At 39.7% G+C, this 18,287-nt stretch overlaps 1 protein-coding gene across 2 annotated transcripts in view; it reads left to right on the top strand.

The window, feature by feature from the left end:
• The first annotated feature begins 2,322 nt into the window (after positions 1-2,322).
• Positions 2,323-18,287, top strand: part of sik2b (salt-inducible kinase 2b) — a 52,605-nt gene continuing 36,640 nt past the window's right edge. For both annotated transcript variants that reach the window (XM_084951970.1, XM_084951969.1), the window contains exons 1-3: positions 2,323-2,870; positions 6,394-6,510; positions 12,143-12,206. In XM_084951970.1, the coding sequence (XP_084808096.1) occupies positions 2,733-2,870; positions 6,394-6,510; positions 12,143-12,206 (319 nt within the window). In that variant the 5' untranslated portion in view covers positions 2,323-2,732. The remainder of the gene's footprint in view (positions 2,871-6,393; positions 6,511-12,142; positions 12,207-18,287) is intronic.

The following is an 18,287-nucleotide window of genomic DNA, read 5'->3' as shown; positions in this document are numbered from 1 at the left end:
TGGATGCCCAAAATTGCAGACTAGTTCCACACACTATATAAAGCTGAAGCTAATCAAATCTGATTGAAAAAGAAAAGGATGAGAAGTTTAAGGATTGCCAAAGTGATTCTGATGAGGGCACAAATGTGTGTATACAATTTCATAATAATCCATCCAACAGCTGTTGAGACCCTTACTGTAATCCACTAATCTTATAGTGGCACTTATTACATTACAGGCTATGCACTGAAATGCAAAGGCTGGAAACTGCAAAAATACAAAACCAAATCATGCCATAAAGGTTCTAATATTTCATAAGGTTAATGAAAAGTGGGTGAAGATATTACAGAAAAGTTAAAGTGGAATATCAAAAGCATTAGTCTATTTATCGCCTGGGGAGAATGCACAAATTTTCAAGGCAAATTTTGGTCCTGTATTAAAGTAATTTAGGCTAAAGGGGCAGGCCATCTGATAGACTGCTGATAATGCTGTCCTTAAAAATTGTGTTATATTTTAAGTTAACTGAATAAATGGTAAGACCAATTCATCAAGCAGCTAAAGATGCAGGTCATGTGTGCACAGGCCTCTAAGCTAAGCTAACAGAATGGGCTTTGAGTTTTGTTTTGTTTTTTCAACTCAAAGAAAAACACATTTTTGTGCCCACTTATTTCCTTTGTTCAGTTTAAACCTTCGGCTCTAATAAATTATGCAACATTACAGCAGCACTAAAGTTTTTGGAGGTTTTAGGAGGCATTAATGAAACCAAAGAAGCATTAATAGTTCAGGTCAGTTTGGTGGTGCAGAAGCGCTGCTGAATCTGACATAAAGGATTATGCAATTAGCCTAATCCTGCAATATTGCACCCCCACAGAGTTGCTCATTTTGTAAACAATCGCACATTAAACTACTCAGCTTCTCTTTTTACAATAATGTCAAAGGATATGATGAGTCAGAAGACAGAGACGGTTTGCTTGTTGGCTTGCTGCCATGATGGAGACTCCAACCCAGGGACTTTTTTGACCTTTTCTCTAAACTTGAACTTTGGTGTCATCCCTGTGTAAGGCTTCCTGTTTGGTCTCTGATGTCAGAGCCCAGCAGAGAACATGAGGAAACACCGATGGCTGAACTGCTGTGGCCAAAATAAACCTCAAAGTTGTGCGGTTTCCTGACTCCACCTGATTGTGCACGAGGTTCAACTTTCCCACTGATCTGACAGAAACTTGAGGCCAGTTTAGAATATATCACACCGTTAATCAGTGCATGTGCATTTCCATGTTCATTTTTAAAGATCACTCTTTACGTTACATATACAAATGTCTGTGTTTTTTTCTAAATGTGCACTGAGTGGGTGTTGGATCGGTGTCTTGGAAAGATGTAGCAAGCCCAGTAAGGAGAGGCTGAGTGTGTTCTTGGAGAATGTTAGACAGGAAATGCCAAAAGCACATCTGGAACTCTTACATTCAGGAAGTCAATGCGTGACAGCGGAGGCCTTCGGAGCGCTGCTCTGCCTGCCTGCTTAGCAATCCACTGACTGTCACTACACACCATGAAGAAAAGCAGTGCCAGTTGCAGAGCTGTGCTGCAATTCAGACATGAAGATTGCTTCTTTTTCTGATGTGTAGTTAAGATATTTTGGCTGCATTCTTTGTTTAATAATAATATAGATATACTGGTGGGATCTGCTTTAAAGCTGCTTGAAAGCATGGAGCGTAATCAGTCAAGCACTGAGGAAAAGGAAAATATGGAGCCTCGCTTCAGTTTTCTACTTTTGCCAACAGATGGTGCTGTCATGTAGCTGACAAAAGTTTCTTTGTGGCTGATAAAATGTCTGATTTTATATGGAGCTCTGCATATTCCATTATGTAATGTTATAGATTAGAAATGCACGTTGCATAGCTGGATTAATCAGCTATATATATATGTAGATAGATAGATAGATAGATAGATAGATAGATAGATAGATAGATAGATAGATAGATAGATAGATAGAAGCACAACTAGCTGTTTGTTTGTTTTTTTGCTTCTTAAATTTTTTTTTTTTTTTACTTTTTTTTGCAGACCCCACTCTGGAGGCTTTCAGGCCGGTTCAGACCGCTTTTAGCCCCTGTCTCCCCCTGCATTTTTCACTCGCAGCCGACAAAAGCTTATTAAACACCTGCAGGGCAAAAACTTCAAAGTTACCTATGCGTGCAATCAAGAAGGGCAGGCGAGCAAACAGATTTCAGAATAGCAATTTTACCGGTTGACGTAAGAGGTGGGTCTGGTTGTCCTGGCAACCAATTGGCACTGAAGTGTGGAGCGGCTCGGTGGCCCCGCCCCCTGTACAAATACCCCTATGGCTTTGACGTCAATACACGTCAACCGGAGAACATGATGCCTCTTTGCAAGTCAACTCGTGTGCTCTGTCGCTGATAGAGGCGCCTCAAGCTGAAATATTATAGCTCTATTGTACTGAAGAACGTGGTGTGACAGCCCGCGGGCTCAGCAAATGGCCAGCTTCGTATCGCCACACTAGCGGACAGGGTCGCCACAGTGGCGTTCAGGCGGCCGAGGGCGACACAGAAATCAACTTTGTGTATTTTAATGGACACGCTTCGAGCGGCGGCGGCGGCAGCAGCGGCGGTGGCGGGCGGTTTGTTTTCCTTTCGTCTTTATCTCGAGCTGCTCAAGTAAGCCCCAGTCTGCCCCTCGTGTGTCCCTGCACGTCTGGCTGCCTCCTACTCTTCCACTCAACAGTCCCGTTTTAGAACAGCATGGTCATGGCTGACAGTGTCCAAAAACCGCTGATCCGGGGTCCAGTCCGAGTGGGCTTCTACGACATCGAGCGCACTTTAGGAAAGGGCAATTTCGCTGTGGTGAAGTTGGCCCGACACCGCATAACCAAGACGGAGGTGAGTGTGTGAGCAAACTAGTTAGCCCGAAAGCTAACTTGTGCTACTGTTTTAGCGGAGTTATATAACTTTTATGCACAAGTTGACACCCCTAGATAGCGAAATGCTCTCCAGCACCGTGCACTAAATAGCATCTTTGGATCACATAACTACCGGCCACTTGGACTGCTCCGGTTCGAGCAACAGCTGGTGTGCCTGAAAGCTTGCAGGTACAGGAGCAGTGAATGACTGCATGTTCACCCCTCTCAGCTGACATCACTGCCAGTAAAAATAAATAAATAAAAAAAAGGTCTGACCACTAGCGCTGCTGGGAAACACAAACTGTAAACATGCATGCCTTATTATTATTTTAATTATTTGTTTTTCTGCACATGCATCCGTTTGGTTAATGACCCAGACGGTAGCCACAGTGTACCTACTCAAGAGTGGTTGGTGCCGTATCTGGGGCATGCAGCATGGGTCGGTGGTCCCCTTATGTAATTCAAGTAATGATGTGATTTTTTTTTTTTTTTTTTAGTTGTTTCTTATCCCAGCACTGCTCAGAGCAGGGTATGTCATGCCAGATATGCTGTAATTGGAAAGCAAAGTATTTTGCATGCAGACACTGCTTTCTAGGGGGGTGGGGGGTCGAGGGTCTTAACTAAGCTTGGAGTGATATTACAAACATTGCACACTCTTAGGTAATCCAGCATGAGAGCAGAGGGAACAGGGCTCGGGGTTTGTGTGAGTGTCTTCTGGTTTTATGTCAGCTTTGTGCAGAAGGGCCCTTTCTCAACCAGTACCACGGAGTGCCACGACTTTCTGCTGTAATGACAGAGACACAAGGAATTTGCTGTAAAGAGTGTTCAGTGAGAAAGAGATAAGGGGCGAAGAAAAAAAAATAAATAAAAGCTGTATTGTGTGAGACAGTGATAAGACTGGAGAGTTGCTGCACACTTTGATCTCTGGAGCCTCCAACTGATTACACCGTACAAAATAAAAAAAACAGATTTACATCATCCAGGCGAGACCCTTGGTAGGTTTAATGAATAACAAGGCAACAAAATGGCTCTGTAGACTCTTATCTTGTTACTCTGGTTATTAAAGCACGCAAAGTGGCACAGCATTAGTCTAGCCAGGTAATCTGCACCGTGTAACATTAACAGCTCTGTGAATGCAGGTTTTAATTTCAGGCAAACGTTACACCAGGTGATTTCAGTGAGCGACTACACCTCTCCCTCAGCTGGAGTGGTATTAAAGATGAATGAAAACATGGGTTGTTTTTTAGGCGGGGTTTGGTAGAGGTCACTCAGTGATGGTCAGTATGGAGAACAAATGCAGCTGCCCAGCTCTGGCAGTGGGCCTGGCACTGTTGGTTTTTTAATTTTTTTTTATTTTACAGCAGCCAAGGTCGGCCGGAGTGGCAGGCTATTAACTTATGTGATGCCATCTGCCTTGAGAATTTGCCCGGGCACAAGCGATATTAGCATAGTGTAAAGAAAACCAGTGTACTGACACATGAAACAGCAGATGTTGTGTTACGATGTGAATGTGTGGGCATATTCCCGGACAGGTTTATCTCTGTGTAAATAACCTACTGCTTCTGTGCGTGGCCCCTGCATGTGATACTGACCCATTCATCCCAGTGAGTATATATTGCAGCTTGTGGCTTTACATACTGTTGAGCCATTCCCTTCTGGTCTTGTGTGTCAGCTCAGCAAGTTGTACATCTATCCATATCTGATTATAGCGTCATCATGTCTTTCTGCTTTCATTGTATGAGCTAAATTCACCTCTAACTCATTGTCCTCCAGTGACCTTGTGCCAGCACAGTTCACGAGAAGTCTTGTGTGCTGTGTGTGGGTTTAGTTTTGTTGACAATGTAATCAGGTAGCACAGATCTTTTCATGTTAGGTGCTCTGTTGTCCCTCTGTAGCAGAACAAAGATTTTGAATCTCATGCCCGAAGGGTCTGCACAGGTAGCTGGAGTGCCATTAAAAGATTTCGATTTAATCCTGAATTGAACACCTGCCTGTACGTAGCTAGGGAGATGATAATGGAAAGTGTTAAACCTATCAAAATACCCATTGCTGCTCATCTGTAAGTCCAAACTGTTAATATGTTAAAGGCAGGTCAATAAGTTACAGATCTGTCGTTAAAATTAAATGCAAGAATGCATTACATTTCCTTGACTTACTTGAATAATACCACTTGACTGACACAGTGGGCTTGAACCCAAAAAAAAAATATGCAGTGCGCCGTGATAGTTGATCACTGCAACTTTCCTGATGAAAAATTTAGTAATGTGAAAAGAATCTGCTGTTTATATGATCGTCACGCTGCAGACAAAATGCCTGTGATAAGTGCCCGGATGAAAATCCAGTGTCAGACAGTATTATTTTGGAATCAGATAAATCCTCAAACCACATGGCTCTGTAACCCAACTTGCCTTTCTAAGATACCCTACCCTATAGTTTGTGCTGCCACAGTCTTGTTTTGTCTAAGCAGCTCCAGAAGTCAAATTTATTCAGTTTTATATCATGGAAGAATTGGAAAAATGTTAAATATTCACGTTTCTGAAGCAGTAACTAGATGCATTTTAGAGATAATTGCTTAAAAGGAACTTGAATAAATAGCCACTATTTTGGTAGCTGATTAGGGCTACTAAAAATCTTTAAAAAAAATAAATAAATAAATTCAAAAGCAAAAGTTATATTCCTGTATTTCTTGTTTTGATTTTTTTTTCCCCCCAGAAAGTCAAAATTCAGACTTTTTTCCCCCACTCAGAATTAAGAATTTCTTTTTTGCCCTCATAATTCTGTGTGTGGGTGGGTAAATTAAAAAAATAAATAAATCAAAGTCTAATGAATTCTTTGAAAATCTAAATTCTGACTCAGAATTCTGAATAAAACATTTAAATCTAAAAACTTGATGTTTCAGCTCAGTGCTTTAAAATCCTGCCCTCAGGTGAGTTTTCTAGCTCAGTCTAACGGTAGTGTGATTGCCGGGGTCCCCTGTTGTTTACTCGTTCAGCTTCGCTCACAGATGCTTGGAGCACTTCTGATGAAATGCTGTTTATGAGACAGTCTAAAGATGAGATGTTAATGTTGCTCTGCTACTTCCCGGCCAATGTTAATCAAAGCCAAGCGTGTTGGAAGTTTTGCGTGTGTGATTTACACTTGTTCGTGTCATTGTGGCCGTGTGTATATCCAGTAAAGCAGGTGGTTGCATCAGTGGGATCTCCGATGTAATATTTCATTATTTGAAGGCTGTTTACGGAGGTTTCGGTACAAGCTGTATTTATCTCACGAACAGTTTTCTTATTTCCACAAAAAAAAGGCACAAAGAAACCCCGAAGAGGAGCAGACTGTCCGCCTTTGTTGCTTGGAGAACATTAAATTCCTGTCTGCACTAGTGTTTGCGTAAATCTGGGGAGCTCCTTGTCATTGTCCATCAAACTCTGATGAGCTTTAACAATGACTCCGTTGTGTGTTATTAAGAAACTGATTGTTTACAGTTGTGTTGTTGATGCTTGATTCTGCAGGTGGCCATTAAGATCATCGACAAGACCCAGCTGGATGCCGTCAACCTGGAGAAGATCTACAGAGAAGTTCAGATCATGAAAATGCTGGACCACCCCCACATTATTAAGCTCTACCAGGTGAGTCTCTGGCTTCATTGTGTGTAGCGCAGCATCTTTTGAGTGCCAGATGGGGACTAAACGATTAATCTTTTTCGATGTGCTGATTTCATCTTTCTACTTTGATTTGGACTACAGCATGGCATGATTTTTTTTTTTCTAGTCTCTGGTGCATTTTATGTCTCTCCCAAAAGGAAATATTTGTTAATTGTTATTCCCCTGTGTTGCAATGCTGTGAAGATAAGTACTCTAGTGTCATTTTTTTAAACTTAGCGTTTGTCTCCCACTTGACAATCCTTGATCAAGAGTTTTTCCAGAGATTTATTTTTGTCTTGAGTGCCTAGATCTGACTTTTTCTTTAACCCATCCAATCCCAATCTCTTGCGATTTGTCACAGACACTGTAGAGGTGATGTTGGAAGAATGCCAGTACTGCATATATTTAAACAGGAATTTAACAATTTACGAAAAAGTTTGTTGGAATTTATTAAAAGCGTCATCACACGGGCCCAAATTCACACGTGCTGCTAGACTGTTTTCTAATGTAAACTGCTGTAATGGGTGCTCTGGGTTAGTCTTTATCATCAATCAGCCCTAACTGTGCAAACAGTCTCACAAAAAAGACAGAAAAAGAACATCATGGGTCAATATTTGTGGTTGGGAAACAATGTTTTCGGGTGAGTAAGGATAACATGCTTCAGAGTGTGGAGTAATTTGTTGAAAATGTACATTGATGAGGACATTATGAGTCATTTTTCTTTCACCCAGAAAAGTTTTCCGGAGCCTGTTGATATTGCTTTCGTCTTTTGAATGAATACGTGCACTTTTCCATGTCTCCAGTCAAAGTTTATCTTTGTCAAGGCAGGGGCGAGATTGTAATGTGTAACATGCAGTGACTGTGTGGACCCAAAGTAACAGCTGTTGAAGGGCCCAAGAATTTGCAAGGAGACATTTATGTGGAGGAGAACTTGCTGTAGTAGTAGTAGCAGCAGTAGTAATAGTAGTTTGAAAACGCAGGAGCAGTCCAGGTCATTTTCTAATGCATAAGCACACAACTGTGGCCTAGCAGAACCTGCCATTGCAGTTAAATATATGAGTGCATAGTTAATGACTGACTGGCTCTCTGCACTTATTTCATCTCTGTATGTGTTGCACACTGTATGAAGATACCAGCGGCAGAAATTTAACAAACTATTTTTGTATTCATCATATGTGACGTGTGTTTTAAAATGAGTTGTAACTGACTGCTCGACTCCAGCACGAGTCACCGCGTCAGTGTGTATTTGCTAAAACAAACTGAAACCACAAATGTTCCGTCAGACCTTGGTTCAACATCTGGCAACAGCTTTATTTTTCAGCATGCACTGCCAGTGCAGTAAAAGCATACCTGGATTTAAAAAACACAAAACACACACACACTTTGTAGCGCTATCATTCATAGATTGACCTCCCCATAGAATTGTGCGGCACATGAATGTCCTTCAAGAAGCCTGGAGAACTTTTCCCAAAGACTACTTAAAGAAATTACAAGAAGGTTTGCCTAAGAGTTCAGGCTGTGTTGAAAAATAAAAAGGATTTTACTTCCAGCTTCAAGCTTGCCTTGTGTACTGTTTTTATTTACGTTTGCACATATTCTTAAATTTTGTGGGCACCATCAGCAAACAATGCCAGTTTGGTGTTTTCTTTTGTTTTTTAATTTGCAGTAAAATGTCTCTTTGCCTTGAGCTGAGATCGTTTTCAGATGAAGTACGTTTCAGTGGTTTCTTCACCAAGTTGATTTTTGGATGATATCATGAGCACAAACCATTAAATAGACAAGAATGCTGAAGAATATGAACTTTTTCTTTTTTTCTTCCCCTTCTGCAGACAGAGGAGCCAGTATGTTATACTTCAGTGTTATACTGGTTTACATCTGAATGCACGAGACACAGTCCAGAGTTTGATAATTGGACATTTAAAGGTGAACTCTGGTATTGCTCCTTTCCCCACAGGTTTTCTCGTCTGAAGACATCCTGACATGTTGCAGTAGAAAATCACTGGGTACATAAGGAAAATAAATGTTGGCCATGTTCCCTTCAGAGTTGGAGTTCTGGTGTTGTGCGTGTGGTTCGTTGTCAACCTGTCATGAGATACTGGGATGTTTGAATAGATTATAGCTGCTGTTAATGTTATTATTAAGAGCTTTATTTCTCTTTTCTCCTATGGAAAGTCAAAAAGTATGTTGTTGAACAAGTATATTTCACTTTGTACACTTTTTTTTTTTTTCTTCTTTTTGATCACATGCTGCTAATTGGGGTGAATGTGATTTGATTTTATTTTAAATGTGGTAATATTAATGCTTTTAATTCATTAGTACTATTAAACCAGAGCACATTATTAGCAGTATGAGCATATACTGAAAATATTTCAGGGAAATAAATCCTGCATCTAAATTTCCCATGTGCCACCTGGGCACTTCTACAGCATTCAAATAAATTTAGTCAACTCACAAAATAGTGTTTTCTAAAGTGAACGACCGTGATTGTTGGACTCTCTTGGCGTTTTAGACAGCCGAAGGTAAACTCATTTCACATAGTTACCATGATGGCCGCTGCTTTTCACAAAATAACCCTAACCACTGATAACTCAACAGTTTTGGTGATTCAGTTGTATTACATAAGCCTTTGGGTCCTGTTACATTTACTGTGTAGGAAAAGTAAATGAGCGTTCATTATCATTACACAACCATCTGGCACTGTTCCAGCTTTCTGTTGAGTTATTTTGGTGCGTATCATTATTTCCAGCAGCCTAACCATCCAATCAGCGCCGGTCAATTAGTGATTTCCTTTCCAATCTCATAAACTAGGATTGGCTCTGTGGCCCAGAGGAAAGCTGCAGCCAATGAAGGCGCACAAAGATGCAGGACAGCGGATCCGGACTCTTGTTTTTCATGTGACGTGTAGCGTTTTCTTGTATTGGCCCCTGATCTGACTTCCAAACTTTTTTGTCCATCTTTTAATCCTCTGGCTGTTTTTAGGGCTTCAGCTCTCTGCTTTCGCTCTTATTCCAGTCGATGTTATTTTTTGAAAGAGGTTTCGTTATATTGAGAGTAATGCCAGTACAATGTGAGTGCTTCATTTGAATATGAGTCATACTAAAGAAAAATGCTTGACTCCATTAAGGATAGTATTGGATTGACCCTGACCCCATGTCAGTAGACCGAACACTGCAATCAATGGTTGGTGTGAAAACCCATTCAATTCATTACATTTAAAGCTATAAATCACTATTTCACAGAGCTTTTATTAAAACAATATACTGTAATGTGATTAATACTAGAGTGGTAGCAGCTGCAATTATTATGTTATTTATTTATTGGGGGGGTTCCTATCTAACTACAGTTAGAGGTAACTATAACTGACAGCTTATGCAAGCCAAACATCTTTAGTTTTTTGGTTTTGTCAACTAAACTTTTTATTTTCATACTAAAATAATTTTTTAAACTTCAGTTTCCCCCAAAACTACAATAAGTTTTTACTGAAACTGCTGGAAATAAAGTGCTCTTCCACTGGAAAGATGTACAGATGATTAGTTGAAAATGACTTTCTGCACACCCACCTTTACCTGACACATTTTACCTTACCAAACAAAAGCATGTGCAACACAGTTATATAACCAAAAAAGCATAATTTTCCAGTGTGTTGATTACTTCACCAGATAACAGGATATCAGACTTTTTTTCACTCAGTGCTATTATTTTCCTAATAACTGCTTTATTCCTTTGCTTATAACAAGCCTGTTGTCTTGTCACAGAGGTTTAGCTACTTACTGGCTTTGTTAGCTTCTTTAAGCTAACAATCTTCTGAAGGTGACTGAAGTGTCTAATTTGCTTGATTGTTAGGTTTTCCACATGTTGGTGAACTTGTCTTCACGTGCACGCATGAAAAGGTCCAGCTCATCATCAAGCATAAGTGAAGCTGACCAGCCGATCACCAAGTCCCGAGTCTAGGATGTTGAAAATCAGCAGATTCATGTCATTGTCAGGTCAATAAGTCCCTTAATTAACAGAGGAAATTGGAGGTGCTCTTTATTACAGTCTGATACTTAAAGTAGACAGTATCTAAAATAATGTTTAATTGATCTTCAAACGTGAAGTTATCTCAAAGGACAGCCAAAGCAGCCCACAAGCACTAACACACAGTGCATTTCCATTTATTGGTTTTTAAAATTCAAACTATGATATTTTTCAGAATTTACTGCATGCCATTAAACTTCTCAAGCAGGACTGGCTATAACAAACCCCTGTAATTTTTTTTGTCATGAATTATTCATTGTCTTGTTTACTTACTTTGATCAGAAAGTCCTGATGATGAAAATTGCCTTGCTTTTTATTATTTCCACCACTTAGACTGTGATTGTTGTGCTTGTGATAGTTTTTTGTTTGTTTGTTTGTTTTTGTCAGAGGTGTCAAAAATCATTCCCTGCAGTTGCACAAAAGCATCACTCTTGTTCACTAATGTGCATTACCTCTAAAATTAAAGTAGAAGAATAAACTGTTGATTTTTATCACATGGCAATGTTGGCACTTCTTGAAGATGTTGCCCAAAACATCTGCTGCATCTGTCTGCCCTTAGCTCTGCTGCCTTCCCGGATGTATGAACTTTAGAAAATGACCAACAATATAGGAAGGTAGCAATCCCGTGTTTGTGTTATTCATGCACAGGAGAAGCTGTGAGATCAGCCACAGAATAAAAACTGCTCTCTCCCACAGTGGGCATTTTATCTTGTCAAACACGGGTGATTTAGTATCATTAATAATGACTACATCTACTCAGGTGGGGCCAGTGCCAGGGCCCCACTACTCTCCATGCTGGTTTACTGGCACGCCGACATGAAACAGAGCCATCGTTAATACTATTAGTTACACCTGTGCTTTTCCTGCTGCGCCAGGTCAAAATGTCTGTTGTGAAAAGGTTTATTTTCCATTAGATGCTGTATTGGCTCTCAACAGAGTACCAATACCCAGATTTAATTCATCAATCGGTTGTAAAAAGAGGACAGAGAATGTGTTTGTTACAAAACGAAGACCAACCAAAAAAAGAGGAAGAAAAAGGCTTTAATTTCCTAAATCCATGAATCGGTCAGTGTAACAGATGGAAAATTGATCATAAACAATGAGCGTGGGATTTCTAGTGTGAATGTCTGGCTCGCTGTGTCTGATTCATCCTCTTCTCTGCATCTGACTCTCCCCTCCGCATTTAATTCTATTCATCTCCTGAGTGTTTCTGCTTCTAAATCGGTTCTCCTCCTCCTACACAACACGGCACCGGGTGAGGATGGAAAGGCTTTAAGTACCATTCAGATATACTCAACAACACCAACCGTCCACCTCCATTCTTTTACATGGTTGCCATATTTAGACCCGTGCCATTCATGCATTTAGTTTTTCTCACGATTTTACGAACGCCAGACACTGCAGTTTAAACACACATTGAGCCCTGTAGTCAATTGTGTGATATTTCTGGTTATTTTTATCTTTTGGGGTTTTTTTTAACTACTACTACTTCTTATTCTTTCTTTCTTCTTTTTTTAAAATTTATTTTTACTTAATCTAATTCTTTTTGTGTGTCTCTTTTCCCCCACCCCCTCGGCCCTGTTCCTTCATCCTCTCTCAGGTGATGGAGACGAAGAACATGCTTTATTTAGTCACGGAGTATGCCAAGAGTGGGGAGATCTTTGGTGAGTGATCTTTTCAAGTATACGATCAGTCTGCCCATTGCTATTTGCGTTCTTCCCATATCAACTGAAAAAAAGTACTTGTTGCGTCAGTAAGGTTTTTGACAAACAAGGAAGTATCAAAGTCTTGTTGAGCTTGAGTTGCTATTACGGTTATCCCAGCCTCAATCTCAAAGGTCATGTGATTGATGCAAATCTGACACGAGTATCCTGTGACCCTTGTCATGTGCTGCTGGTAATTGTTGCAGTAAATGTGCTGACATTTCTTTCCTGCTGTATAAAATGACGTCACCCCAGGCCTGTAAAAGCTGCCGGAGGGCAGCCTCAAAGGGGAATAAGTTCGATTTATTGCTATCTGTACTGCAGAATCGCCCACACTGGACTGGTTTACTGCTCAAATGTTGAGATAATGCATGTCAAGGAGATAAGATTCCTTTCTTTGTCCTGGCAAGCAACATGTCATTCCTCCTCTTTCATTAAGATGATACTTAGATTAATTTTCAATGCTCCCTTTGTTCAACTCCGGTGGGATGTTTAAGAGCATTTGTCATATACTTGTACAGGTACAAGAATGGTTTCAATTTCTTTTCTTTTTTCCTTTATTTTGTTTTTTTGCACCATACAAATAGTAATATACCAGAAACCAAGGAGGTTTTATAGGCGAATCTTCCTTTCAGAATCTGTAAGTCAGAGTGAGTCCTTGCAGCTAGTTTTGTGCAACCAAGTTTCCAAAATCCAAAGAGAATTATTTTACTATCACTGAGAGAAAAAAAAAGTTGCCAAGTTTCACATTGAAATCCTTTTTGTTTTCTGTTGATCAGAAGATTTATTTACCTAACTGCTGCAACTGCATTAAAGTTTCCTCTTACAAAACAGATCGGTGCACAATTTTAGAAGCTAAAGCTGTAACCAGACTTAATACGCTGTTCTTGATCTTTCAGACGAGCAACAGTCGTAAATTTAGCTTTCACTTAAAATGTGGCTGTGCCTGACTGGATGATTGTGGTTTGCAGCTTTGTTTAAAACTGCATAGTGAGTAAAATAAAGTTAATTTTAGACCAAATAACAGAAGAACTCGTTATTTCAGAATGACTCATCATTGTGCTTCTTGCACCTAGCTTGAAATTCTTTGGAATTGCTGATCCTGAAATATGCTGTTGGCCAAAAGACCAAAAACCAAACATACAGAGATTTCTTCATTTACTCGTCAGATGAATGGTGAACAATTCGGATTTCTAAGTCTCAAATGTGAAGGCTAGATAGGTTAGGAATGTGCCAATCCAAAAGTTTATGTTTCCTGCTGTCATGGTCTTGGATATCTGCCCACACTGACCTGATCGTGGTCTTATATTAATAGGCTGAGGAAGAATCTTTCTTTCATGACAAGCTGTTTTGTCATTTCTTCAAGTAGTCTTCACAAATAGTTTTCCAGGCTTCTTGAAAGATATTCAAAGCTCTTCTTCGATGTTGGCTGCCTTTTGTTCCATTGTCTGTCAAGATGATCCCCCACTGCTCCAATAATGTTGAGGTCTGGGCTCTGGGGAGGCCAATCCATGACTGTTGGTGTTCCATTATGTGTTTTTCTGTCCTGGGGTCCGTTCTTCGTACCTCGCTAAGTAAGTTAGCTGGATTTGATTGTTGACGATTTCGCGTGATCTTGGATCGTTCGGTTCTCCGAAGCTCATCCGGGACTTGCTGTCATAGCAACAGATCCGTAAGCGTAAACCTGCTTGGGAGCAGGCTTACTTTATGTAAACAGGATTAGATCGCGGCCACTCAGGTATGTCCGCTTCATTTATACGAAAGCAACAGCGATATTTTTCCACTGTTTTTCCATAAATAAATATTATCAATGTAACTAAAGATAATGCAGTATTTGATTCTTTTATTGATTTCATACAGATACATACAGGTCATTTCCTAAAAAAAGGGAAATGTACTATTAATCATTCTATTTCATGTATTTGATTATTTCAGATGTAATTCATATTTTAGAGTAGTAATAGTAAATTACTTCGTGTAATCAAGATGAGAGACCACAGCTATAAAAGCGAAGGTGGATTTGGGAAGTCTGTCGCAGCCATGTCCTGTCCGTTTGTACGCGAGCAACCCATTGCAGAAGGTGCAAGATTGATAAGGAGAGTTTTCAGAATTCAGCGTATATTGCGGGATAGACAGGATCCTTTAGCTCAGCGCGACAGTGTGCTCATAGAGAGTTATCGATTTTCCCGCGAGGGTATTATTTACTTAACCAACTTGTTGACGAGGGGGTGCAGGACCACCACCTGTCTTTTTTTGCTCTGCCCTTTTCTTGGTTGCTGTTATAAACAAACAAACAGATTATTTCAGGGTCTCTTTTCAAGAGACTAAAAGCAATATAAGTGATAAATATTACCATTCTGTAGAATATTCTTATATTTCACTTTTACTTGGTCCCATGTTCTAGTGGGTCCTGTTGTGGCTCTAATGTGAAAGAGGATATAATGTAATATAATATAATATGATATAATATAATATGATATAATGTAATATAATATAATAAATTTACCCTACTGCCTACTGGTGTTGGCCAGAGTGGCCGATGGCACGATATGGCAGCCTCGCTTCTGTCAGTCTGCCCCAGGGCAGCTGTGGCTACAACCGTAGCTTGCCTCCACCAGTGTGTGAATGTGAGAGTGAATGAATAGTGGCATTGTAAAGCGCTTTGGGTGCCTTGAAAAGCGCTATATAAATCCAATCCATTATTATTATTATTATTAAATTACTTACGAGTTTAATTTGTCAGCAACTTTCTGCCAGCCCTCTCTCCTTGCTTTTGCAGCCTTTGCAGTGTTCCCTTGCGTTTTAATTAAACTCTGAAAGTCCTGAAATCCCTCAATCAAGAGTTCTTGCTCTGCAGCCGAAAAATACTGAGCGCACTCCTTCGACATTTTCGCCGACCAATCAAAGGGTTGCCGATCAATGTTTCTACTATCGATGCGTAGCCCCTTTTAAGCCACCCAGTGATCTCACATTACTTCATCCAGCTGTACTAATCGTCAACAACAGGTGTGTTTTCGGAGAACCGGAATAGCGAGCTCAAAGTTGGCGCGATGATTTGATCTTGGATGTGTCATTTGATCTTGGATGTAGTAAGCGAGGTACGAAGAACGGACCCCTGCTTTTACTGCATTGACACTGGGTTGGGGATCATTGTCATGTTGAAAAATGAAGCTGTTGCCCACTTTCCACATGGGATTGCATGGTGGATCAAAATCTATTGGTACCTTTCTCCATTCATAAGTCAATCTGTTTTAACAAGATTCGACTGGCTGAAATGGAGCCCTAAACCATGACAGAGCCTCCACCTTGTTTTACAGATTGCTGTAGACACTGTTGTACCTTTCCTATCACCTCCTGTGTCAGTTTTAACCAAAGGTTTCACATTTGGATTCATCACTCCATAACACCTGTTGCCACTATTTAAAAAAAATCTGTCCTATTCTGGAGTAATTTGACACTCTTCCAGTGAAACCACTTCTCATGAGATTTTTGTAAACAGTAGATGGATCTGGCACTTGATCCATCTACATCTCTCATGTCCTGTGTCAGGTCTTTGTTGGATATGTTTTTTTTCTCAAGGACATGACAAATGCTGGTCATCTGCTATAGATGGTTCATTAAGTTATCAGTTTATTTTAGGTTTGCCACTTCTTTAGTCCTCTACTTGTCCAGTTTCCACAAATGTTTTTAAGGTCACACTGCACACCATGCTGAGATATGCTAAGTGTTCAGCTAACAGCTCTTTGGAAATCATCTTGTTGGTACAAAAATACTATATTATATCTGACAAACTGTGTTATCGTTGACATTTTTCATACATTTAACTAATGAAATTGGAATAAATCCAGTTTTTGGGTTTTTTTTGAAACAGGCTGTGCCTAAATATGCAAAATATAAAGAAATGTATTTTGCAAATAAAGAAAGCTAAATGTTTTGCTGTTAGCTTCCTTCATACTGTCTCAGCTCTCCAACCAGCAACCAGTGCACTGCTGCTTATATGCGGCGCACTGAAAACAAACAACTACAGAGACCAACTAGTATGTAGGTTTATATTTGGCATTTAATGTCTGAATCTAGAAGATACAAAAAATGTTTTTTAAAGTGAGTTTATTAAATTATTCTCTGTTTTTGTCAAAATACGCTGGTGCTGGAAAGGACAGACAAGTCAGAACATATCGAAAATAGTACACGAAGATAAGAAGTTATCTCAGTCGGCCATAGCACCACACGCGCTATATCGCTGCACAACACACACACTCAGTTTGTACAATTTGTACAGACTACAATCTTCAATCCAGGTTGCTGGACACAAGCCCATAGGCATTTCAGTTTGTTGCATTAATTTATGGATTTTTAATATTTAGGTAAATATAACCAAAATAGTCTTTTTAAATGATTCTGGAAAAATTCTAATTCAGAAAAAATAATGTAATACAAGTAATTATGAAGAAGTAGAATTATGAACACAAGTGTAGGCCTGTCTAATGTGGACAACCTGTAAGTGGCTCATGATCCAGATAGATTAATGGCCTCACCTGTTAGACGGTCTGAGAATGGTTGCACTTAGCCTGCTTCCAGACACGGGAATTGATAGGATTAGTCAAGTAGCAGTCAGTAGCCTATGATAAGCTTAATAGTCATGTCTTATGTGTGAGTGTATGTTGTTGTTTTGTTTATTGTTTTAGTGTCTTTGTAATTCAAAGAGCAGACCAGTGTTCCACTTGTGATGTTGACTCAGCAGCAACAACTACTGCCTCTGTGACCTAGAGAGAGCGGGGAAGCAGACCCAGAAAAACATGAATGAAACGAGTGTGGTTTAAAAACAAGAAGGAAGTACAGAAGTGTACAGCAATAAGGATGGAGAGGCTCACATGGTGTTGCAACTAAAACTTGTAATTTGAGCAAACGGCAGTTTCTGCTAAGAGAGTTAAAGGGCGTAGCAACAGGAATTATCCGATTTCAAAAGGCTTTTTAAGCCAAAAGACTTTATTTTTTTTCTTTAAGTAATGGGCATAGAAGCTTGCAGCAAATTTAAATTACATGGCTAAATATTAAAATTTTACATAAAAACATACGATGCTCATATGGACGTATGCTATGTGTTCCCCTCTAGACACATATAATTTTCCATACGGTAGTCAAACTCGTCCCATACTGGAGCGACTGCTGTTGTTTCAAATAAGAACTTAATCTTATGTACAACTCATTTGAGCCAAAAGCTTTGAGCATTGAGAGCAGTCTGAATCCAGTTTCCCGTAGGTTTTTCCACTTACGGCTCTGTTAGATGTCATTGAATGGGTATCTGCCTGATACCTGCTGTTCAAGCCTCATGTTTTCAAACCACATGACTGTCGATCAGAGGGAAGCCGGCCTCAAAGAAGGGTGGACTATAAAAGCATAATAGGTTAATTTTAAGCTAGGGTAGGCAATTAATTTGTTCAAGGAGCCACAGGAGAAACTGGGACTGTTGTTGAAGATCGTACCAATAAACTGAACTCAGTTCATTTCAATATTAATTTTATCAGTTTATAAACTGCTGCTGGTAGGAGTACATGTTACAATTAGGTCTATAATTGGCTTAATTGCCCACCCCTGTTTTAAGCACCCTTCTGTGGGCAGCTACTCAAAATAATAGCAGTACAAATAATAATTTCTTGCATTTCAATAATTTAGTTTCTTTTAAATATGAATTAGGAGCCAGGAAACTGTTAGGCTTGCTTAGCAGAAAGACTGAGAAATGACTAATGTGGCATAAAATCTTGCGGTTATAAATAAATTGTTTTAAAAGCGTTGGTATGGGTGGGTGCTTTTGGACACAGTCGACCCAGCCGGTTTTCTCTAGTTTCCTTCTATTAGTATTATTATTTTTATCGTCTAATTGTGTCCTGGCTGTAGAGAGTGGTGTCAGCTTAATCACCCAGCTATGAGCAAGAGTTTGCGCAATTCCCAAAATGTCAACCTATCCCTTTAAATAACCGATCATGATGATGGGTCAGCCTCATTTTCTGTAATCCATAGATGTTCTCATAGATCATCTCTGGG

Source organism: Perissodus microlepis, chromosome 14, assembly GCF_051167445.1.
Source record: "Perissodus microlepis isolate ML-2025 ecotype Zambia chromosome 14, ASM5116744v1, whole genome shotgun sequence".
NCBI classification, from domain to species: Eukaryota; Metazoa; Chordata; class Actinopteri; order Cichliformes; family Cichlidae; genus Perissodus; species Perissodus microlepis.
The sequence above is the reverse complement of the archived record's forward strand: the minus strand, read 5'-3'. Positions and strand labels throughout refer to the sequence as shown.